The 8,897-nt window shown below is 42.0% G+C and overlaps 1 protein-coding gene across 1 annotated transcript in view; it reads left to right on the top strand.

Annotated features, from left to right (window-relative positions):
• Positions 1-8,128, top strand: part of LOC126388041 (arf-GAP with Rho-GAP domain, ANK repeat and PH domain-containing protein 1) — a 36,822-nt gene extending 28,694 nt beyond the window's left edge. Inside the window, exons 22-24 of the mRNA XM_050040932.1 lie at positions 4,071-4,176; positions 7,128-7,269; positions 7,630-8,128. Of these exons, the coding sequence (XP_049896889.1) occupies positions 4,071-4,176; positions 7,128-7,269; positions 7,630-7,689 (308 nt within the window). The 3' untranslated portion in view covers positions 7,690-8,128. The remainder of the gene's footprint in view (positions 1-4,070; positions 4,177-7,127; positions 7,270-7,629) is intronic.
• The last annotated feature ends 769 nt before the right edge of the window (positions 8,129-8,897 follow it).

Below are 8,897 nucleotides of genomic sequence, written 5' to 3'. Positions count from 1 at the left end.
GTAACAGTAGTGTCAGTAGTGTCAGTGGTGTCAGTAGTAACAGTAGTGTCAGTAGTGTCAGTGGTAACAGTAGTGTCAGTTGTAACAGTAGTGTCAGTAGTGTCAGTGGTGTCAGTAGTAACAGTAGTGTCAGTAGTGTCAGTTGTAACAGTACTGTCAGTACCGTCAGTAGTATCAGTAGTCACAGTAGTGTCAGTAGTAACAATACTGTCAGTACCGTCAGTAGTGTCAGTAGTCACAGTAGTGTCAGTAGTAACAATACTGTCAGTACCGTCAGTAGTGTCAGTAGTATCAGTAGTCACAGTAGTGTCAGTAGTAACAGTACTGTCAGTACCGTCAGTAGTATCAGTAGTCACAGTAGTGTCAGTAGTAACAATACTGTCAGTACCGTCAGTAGTGTCAGTAGTAACAGTAGTCACAGTAGTGTCAGTTGTAACAGTAGTGTCAGTACCGTCAGTAGTGTCAGTAGTAACAGTAGTAACAGTAGTGTCAGTTGTAACAGTAGTGTCAGTAGTGTCAGTAGTAACAGTAGTGTCAATTGTAACAGTAGTGTCAGTAGTAACAATAGTGTCAGTGGTGTCAGTAGTTTCATTAGTAACAGTAGTGTCAGTAGTAACAGTAGTGTCAGTAGTAACACTAGTGTCAGTAGTTTCATTAGTAAAAGTAGTGTCAGTAGTTTCAGTAGTAACAGTAGTGTCAGTAATGACAGTAGTGTCAGTAGTAACAGTGGTGTCAGTAATAACAGTAGTGTCAGTAATGACAGTAGTGTCAGTAGTAACAGTGGTGTCAGTTGTGTCAGTTGTGTTAGTAGTAACAATAGTGTTAGTAGTGTCAGTCATAACAGTAGTGTCAGTTGTAACAGTAGTGTCAGTAGTGTCAGTAGTAACAGTAGTGTCAGTTGTAACAGTAGTGTCAGTAGTGTCAGTGGTGTCAGTAGTAACAGTAGTGTCAGTGGTGTCAGTAGTAACAGTAGTGTCAGTTGTAACAGTAGTATCAGTAGTGTAAGTGGTGTCAGTAGTAACAGTAGTGTCAGTAGTTTCATTAGTAACATAACAGTAGTGTCAGTAGATTCATTAGAAACAGTCGTAACAGTAGTGTCAGTAGTAACAGTCATAACAGTAGTGTCAGTAGTTTCATTAGTAACATAACAGTAGTGTCAGTAGTTTCATTAGTAACACTCATAACAGTAGTGTCAGTAGTAACAGTAGTGTCAGTAGTAACAGTAGTGTCAGTGGTGTCAGTAGTAACAGTAGTGTCAGTTGTAACAGTAGTGTCAGTAGTGTCAGTGGTGTCAGTAGTAACAGCAGTGTCAGTAGTAACAGTCATAACAGTAGTGTCAGTAGTTTCATTAGTAACAGTCGTAACAGTAGTGTCAATAGTAACAGTCATAACAGTAGTGTCTTTAGTGTCAGTTGTAACAGTACTGTCAGTACCGTCAGTAGTGTCAGTAGTCACAGTAGTGTCAGTACTAACAATACTGTCAGTACCGTCAGTAGTGTCAGTAGTAACAGTAGTCACAGTAGTGTCAGTTGTAACAGTAGTGTCAGTACCGTCAGTAGTAACAGTAGTGTCAGTTGTAACAGTAGTGTCAGTAGTGTCAGTAGTAACAGTAGTGTTAGTAGTAACAGTAGTCACAGTAGTGTCAGTTGTAACAGTGGTGTCGGTACCATCAGTGGTGTCAGTAGTAACAGTAGTGTCAGTAGTCACAGTAGTGTCAGTTGTAACAGTGGTGTCAGTACCATCAGTAGTGTCAGTAGTAACAGTAGTGTCAGTAGTGTCAGTAGTAACAGTAGTGTCAGTTGTAACAGTAGTGTCAGTAGTGTCAGTAGTAACAGTAGCGTCAGTTGTAACAGTAGTGTCAGTAGTAACAGTAGTGTCAGTAGTAACAGTAGTCACAGTAGTGTCAGTTGTAACAGTGGTGTCGGTACCATCAGTAGTGTCAGTAGTAACAGTAGTGTCAGTAGTAACAGTAGTGTCATTAATAACAGTAGTGTCATTAGTAACAGTAGTGTCAGTAGTGTCAGTAGTAACAGTAGTGTCAGTTGTAACAGTAGTGTCAGTAGTAACAGTAGTGTCAGTTGTAACAGTAGTGTCAGTACCGTCAGTAGTAACAGTAATGTCAGTACCGTCAGTCCTGTCAGTAGTAACAGTAGTGTCAGTAGTCACAGTAGTGTCAATAGTGTCAGTAGTAACAGTAGTGTCAGTTGTAACAGTAGTGTCAGTAGTCACAGTCGTGTCATTAGTGTCAGTAGTGTCAGTAGGAACAGTAGTGTCAGTTGTAACAGTAATGTCAGTAGTCACAGTCGTGTCATTAGTGTCAGTAGTGTCAGTAGGAACAGTACTGTCAGTAGTGTCAGTAGTAACAGTAGTGTCAGTTTTAACAGTAGTGTCAGTAGTCACAGTCGTGTCAGTTGTAACAGTAGTGTCAGTAGTCACAGTTGTGTCAGTAGTGTCAGTAGTCACAGTAGTGTCAGTTGAAACAGTAGTGTCAGTAGTCACAGTTGTAACAGTAGTGTCAGTAGTAACAGTAGTGTCAGTACCGTCAGTAGTAACAGTAATGTCAGTACCGTCAGTCCTGTCAGTAGTAACAGTAGTGTCAGTTGTAACAGTAGTGTCAGTAGTCACAGTCGTGTCAGTAGTGTCAGTAGTAACAGTACTGTCAGTAGTGTCAGTAGTAACAGTAGTGTCAGTTTTAACAGTAGTGTCAGTAGTCACAGTCGTGTCAGTTGTAACAGTAGTGTCAGTAGTCACAGTCGTGTCAGTAGTGTCAGTAGTGTCAGTAGTAACAGTAGTGTCAGTTGTAACAGTAGTGTCAGTAGTCACAGTCGTGTCAGTAGTGTCAGTAGTAACAGTACTGTCAGTAGTGTCAGTAGTAACAGTAGTGTCAGTACTGTCAGTAGTGTCAGTAGTCACAGTAGTGTCAGTAGTAACAGTAGTAACAGTAGTGTCAGTAATAACAGTCGTGTCAGTAGTAACAGTAGTGTCAGTTATAACAGTAGTGTCAGTAGTAACAGTAATGTCAGTACCGTCAGTCGTGTCAGTAGTAACAGTAGTGTCAGTAGTAACAGTAATGTCAGTACCGTCAGTCGTGTCAGTAGTAACAGTAGTGTCAGTAGTCACAGTAGTGTCAGTAGTAACAGTAGTGTCAGTACTGTCAGTAGTGTCAGTAGTCACAGTCGTGTCAGTAGTGTCAGTAGTGTCAGTAGTCACAGTCGTGTCAGTAGTGTCAGTAGTAACAGTAGTGTCAGTAGTGTCAGTTGTAACAGTACTGTCAGTAGTGTCAGTAGTAACAGTAGTGTCAGTTTTAACAGTAGTGTCAGTAGTAACACTAGTGTCAGTAGTAACAGTAGTGTCAGTTGTAACAGTAGTGTCAGTAGTCACAGTCGTGTCAGTAGTGTCAGTAGTAACAGTAGGAACAGTAGTGTCAGTAGTTTCAGTAGTGTCAGTAGTAACAGTAGTGTCAGTAGTAACAGTAGTCACAGTAGTGTCAGTCGTGTCAGTAGTGTCAGTAGTAACAGTAGTGTCAGTTGTAACAGTAGTGTCAGTACCGTCAGTAGTAACAGTAGTGTCAGTTGTAACAGTAGTGTCAGTAGTAACAGTAATGTCAGTACCGTCAGTCGTGTCAGTAGTAACAGTAGTGTCAGTAGTCACAGTAGTGTCAGTAGTAACAGTAGTGTCAGTACCGTCAGTACTGTCAGTAGTGTTAGTAGTAACAGTAGTAACAGTAGTGTCAGTAATAACAGTAGTGTCAGTAGTGTCAGTAGTAACAGTACTAACAGTAGTGTCAGTAGTAACAGTAGTAACAGTAGTGTCAGTAATAACAGTAGTGTCAGTAGTAACAGTAGTGTCAGTAGTAACAGTAGTAACAGTAGTGTCAGTTGTAACACTAGTGTCAGTAGTAACAGTAGTGTGAGTAGTGTCAGTAGTAACAGTAGTGTGAGTAGTGTCAGTAGTAACAGTAGTGTGAGTAGTAACAGTAGTGTCAGTAGTGTCAGTAGTAACAGTAGTGTCAGTAGTAACAGTAGTATTTCAGCAGTATTTCTACTCTAACAGCACTTTTTCTGTCTCAGTCATTCCAGACGAGCGCTCCAGGTTCTCAGCCTACCGACGGTTGCTTCGGCAACTTCCTGACAACAACCGAGCAACGCTGAACGCACTGTTTGGACACTTTTACATGTAACACGCACACACACACACACACACACACACACACACTCAGCAGTAGATGAATCAGTGAGATGTTTAACACTCAGGTCGTCTCTGTCATGTTTCTAATCATCTGGATGTTGGGCTGCTCCCTTCAGGGGTGGCCACAGCCAATCATTTGCTTCCATCTAACCCTGTCCTCTGCACCCTCTTCTCTCACACCAGCTGACTTCATGTCCTCTCTCACTACATCCATAAATCCTTAGTCTTCCTCTCAGCCTCTCGCCTGGCAGTTCCAATCTCAGCATCCTTCTACCGATATATTCACTATCCCTCCTCTGAACATGTCCAAACCATCTAACAGGAGCTGTCCCTCTGATGTCCTCATTCCTGATCCTCTCCATCCTCATCACTCCCAAAGAGAACCTCAACATCTTCATCTCTGCTGCCTCCAGCTCTGCCTCCTGTCTTCTCCTCAGTGCCACTGTCTCTAAACCAAACAACATGGCTGCTCTCACCACCATCTTGTTCACCTTTCCTTTTAATCTGCATCCTCATACAACACCACAGCTCCTCTCTCAGCACCCTGTCATATGCAGTTCCCTCTGACCTTCTCTGTACTTCTCCATCAGCATCCTCAAAGCATATACTGCATCTGCACTACTTCTTCTTGGCATGAAACCACACTGCTGCTCACAGACGCTCACCTCTGCTCTTAGTCTAGCTTCCACTTCTCTTTCCCGCAGCTTCATTATATGGCTCATCAACTTTATCCCTCTGTAGTTGCCACAACTCTGCACGTCTCCCTTGTTCTTCCTCAGGCCTCCTCTCACTGTCTAAGACCTTGATGAAAAACCTAGTCAGAAACTCCACTTCCACACCTCCACAGGTACATCATCAGGACCAACTGCCTTCACTCTTCATCCTCCTCAGTGCCCTCCTCACTTCATCCTCACTAATCTTTGCTCCTTCCTGCTCCACAATGGTCACCTCTTCTACTCTTTGTTCTCTCTCATTTTCCTCATTCATCAACTCTTCAAAGAACTCTTTCCATCTTCCCATCACACTTGTGGCACCTGTTAGAACATTCCCATCTCTGTCCTTAATCACCCTAACCTGTATAAATCAGTCTCTCCCTCCTGACTGTCCAACCTATCATACAAGTCGTACGCACTTTGTTTGGCCTTTGCCACCTCTACCTTCACCTTACGCTGAATCGCCGTGTACCCCTGTCGATTCTCTTCAGTCCTCTCAGTGTCCCACATCTTCTTAGCTAACCTCTTTCTCTGTATGCACTCCTACACTTCCTCACTCCATCACCAAGTCTCCTTATCTCCTTTCCTTCCAGATGACACACCCAGTACTCTCCTACCTGTCTCTCTGATAACATTAGCTGTAGTTGTCCAGTCATTTGGGAGCACCTCCTGGCCACCCAGACCCTGTCTCACCTCCTCCCTGAAAACCACACAACCCTCTTCCTTCTTCAGCTTCCACCACTTCATCCTCTGCTCTGCCTTTGTCCTCTTCATCTTCCTCACCACCAGAGTCACCATTCACACCCTTCCTATTCTGTCTGGCTACACTCTCACCTAACTGATCTCCTTCAGATGACATCGTCTACACAAGATGTAGTCCTCTAACTCACTCTAGAATTTCTCCTTCTCCTCTAACTCACATCCTACCTGTGAGGCGTAACTACTACACCTTCAGTTTCTAGCTTCAGACTCATCACCCTATCTGACACTCTTTTCACCTCCACAACATTCCTAAAAAACTCCTCCTTCACGATAACTCCTACTCCGTTTCTCTTCCCATCCACACCATGATAAAACAGTTTGAACCCTGCTCCTAAGCTTCTGGCCTTGCTACCGTTCCACCTAGTCTCCTGAACACACGGTATATCCACCTCGTCCTCTGCATCATGTCAGCCACCTCTCTAGCTCTCCCTGTCATAGTCCCACCATTCAAAGTCCCTACTCTCAGTTCTCTTGCCTTTCCTTTTCTCCCTCTGCCTATGGACACGCCTTCCTCCTCTCCTTTTTTTGACTAACAGTAGTCCAACATCCACCGGCACCCTGTAGGTCAACAGCACCGATAGCAATTGTTGTTAACCTGGGCCTCGACAGATCGTGTATGGAGGTCATATTCGGGATTCGCATGTTTGATTTGGCATAGGTTTTACGTCAGGTGCCCTTCCTGATACAGCCCTCTGCATTTATCTGGGCTTGGGACCAGCCCAATGAGAACACTGGCTTGTGCCCCCTTGGGGCTGCAGTTTAATAAAGTTTAAATTAAAGATGAAGTATATTTCAGATCGTACTGTGACACACACAGATCGCACATGTTGATCAGGCTGACCTGTTTCAGACAAAAGTGTTAAGTATTATAATGAAATATTAATGTTAAGACAGTTTTAGGACTAAAACAATGTTCGGAGAGAAATTTGAAATGACTTTCATTTCTCAAGTCGTCTTTAAATCAGTGTTCTGATGTCATCAGTCCGTCAGTGTCTGAGATCAGTCAGTGTCTGAGATCAGTCCGTCAGTTAGTCAGTGTCTGAGATCAGTTAGTCAGTGTCTGAGATCAGTCCGTCAGTGTCTGAGATCAGTTAGTCAGTGTCTGAGATCAGTCAGTGTCTGAGATCAGTCAGTCAGTGTCTGAGATCAGTTAGTGTCTGAGATCAGTCAGTTAGTGTCTGAGATCAGTCAGTCAGTGTCTGAGATCAGTTAGTGTCTGAGATCAGTCAGTCCGTGTCTGAGATCAGTTAGTCATTGTCTGAGATCAGTCAGTCAGTGTCTGAGATCAGTCAGTGTCTGAGATCAGTCCGTCAGTGTCTGAGATCAGTCAGTGTCTGAGATCAGTCAGTGTCTGAGATCAGTCCGTCAGTGTCTGAGATCAGTTAGTCATTGTCTAGTGTCAGTGTAATAATCAGCTGCGATCAGTAGACGTTGACCTCAGTGGTGTCTCCTCTTCCTCTTCAGGGTCCAGGTGTTCTCTCAGGTGAACAAGATGTCGGCTCAGAACTTGGCTCTGGTTTTGGTCCCGACTCTGTTTCAGACTCTGAACCAGGATCTGCTCAGACTCACCAGAGAGTTCATCATCCACCACACGCTGCTCTTCCTGGTAAACCTCACACACAGCTCTGATGTTAAACATGTTATAAACATGTTATAAACGTGTCATAAACATGTCACATGGAGGTCATCCATCACTGTGTTGTGATTTATTTGAGATTAACGAGCAACTCGCTGAACAGGACCGTCTGATTACACTGTTACTTGAGATAGAAATCAGAAATTAGATTAATATTATTATTTACAGCCACAGTCTGCTCCTCAGAATAATACAAATAATGTTTCTGTTGTTTACTGACTTGTTGTTGTTGTTGTTGTTGTTGTTTACCTTGTGTTGATGGTGTGTTGGAGGACTCTGAGATCACCATCCGTTTGATTTAAAGGGTTAAATGAATTTGTTTCTGTGCAGACACCAGAGAGAGAGAAAGAGAATGAAGAGGAGGATGAAGAGCAGATCACCATCCTCTGAGGAAGATGAAGTTGGACGTCTGTCCCCTCAGATCTCAGATTATTTCCTGATAAACTCTAAAAACTCTTCAATTTGATTTTAAGTTTGTTTTTTGGGTGAAAATATAAAATCTTTTTTTCTCCTCGTTAAAAATATTTTTAGATAAAGTTTGTTTTATGATTAAAACTTTACTGTTTACTTCAGTTTATATTTAATTTCTCTTGTTTGTTCTTTAAGTGTGATCCATGTTAGGGCAGAGACAGCGCCCCCTGTCTGTCTATAAAGTCTGTAACATCTCTGCAGGATGACATTTCCTCTCAGAAAAAGTTTATTAATCTTCTTTATAAAAATATTACAGTGTATTTTTCCTCACAGAAAAACAGAGGACATTTTACCTGTCTAGTTTTATTCTGTCATATTTTGGTTAAACCTAAACTGTCTCGTCAAATTAAAAGTCTGGTGCTCACATGTTGTTTTGACCTTGTTCATTTTATGTGTAAACAGGTGCTTCATGAGGCTCCTGAACATGGTTTTTAATGAGTAGGTTTGTTTTTTGATTCTCAGTGTGAACAGGACTGCCGCAGTGCCTCTGAGCCACGCAGCTGATCCTGATTATGACACTCTGAGTATTGACTTGGTGATGGAACGTAAGTGCCTGTTGCTTTGTCGTGTCGTGTCATGAGTGTGCAGCGTGCTAACAGTTGTCCCAGTAGTGCTGCGATGTACGGACTATAATTAACTGGAGGAAATATGAAGTTAGTTCCTGTTATCTGTCGTATGTTTAAGACAAAGTCGTGCTGTTCATGCTGTTGTGAAGACAGAGGTTAACAGCTGTTTCCTGTGAGGAGAAACGTCTGCTGTGTGTGACGCCATTGTAGCACCTTTGTTTTCAGATTCAGATTCAGATTCAGAATACTTTATTAATCCCCGGGGGGAAATTGTTTTTGTTCCAATGCTCCGTGCAAAGTAGAAATAGAAATACAGCATGAACGGAAACAAGAGATAAAGATGAAGATATAAATAAGATACTAAAATAGACAATGAAATAAATAAAATAAATATTAAAGTAGACATTTAAATAAAATAAAATAAAATATTAAAGTAGACATTAGAATAAAATAGAACAAAATAAAATATTACAGTAGACAAAGTAAAATAAATAATAAAAACAGTAAAGTAGACAATCTGAAATATATACAATATACAATGAAATGGTTGTAGCATTATAA

This window comes from Epinephelus moara, chromosome 3 (assembly GCF_006386435.1).
Source record: "Epinephelus moara isolate mb chromosome 3, YSFRI_EMoa_1.0, whole genome shotgun sequence".
In the NCBI taxonomy this organism is placed as follows: Eukaryota; Metazoa; Chordata; class Actinopteri; order Perciformes; family Serranidae; genus Epinephelus; species Epinephelus moara.
Note: the sequence above shows the minus strand (reverse complement) of the source record. Positions and strands in the feature narration are given on the sequence as shown.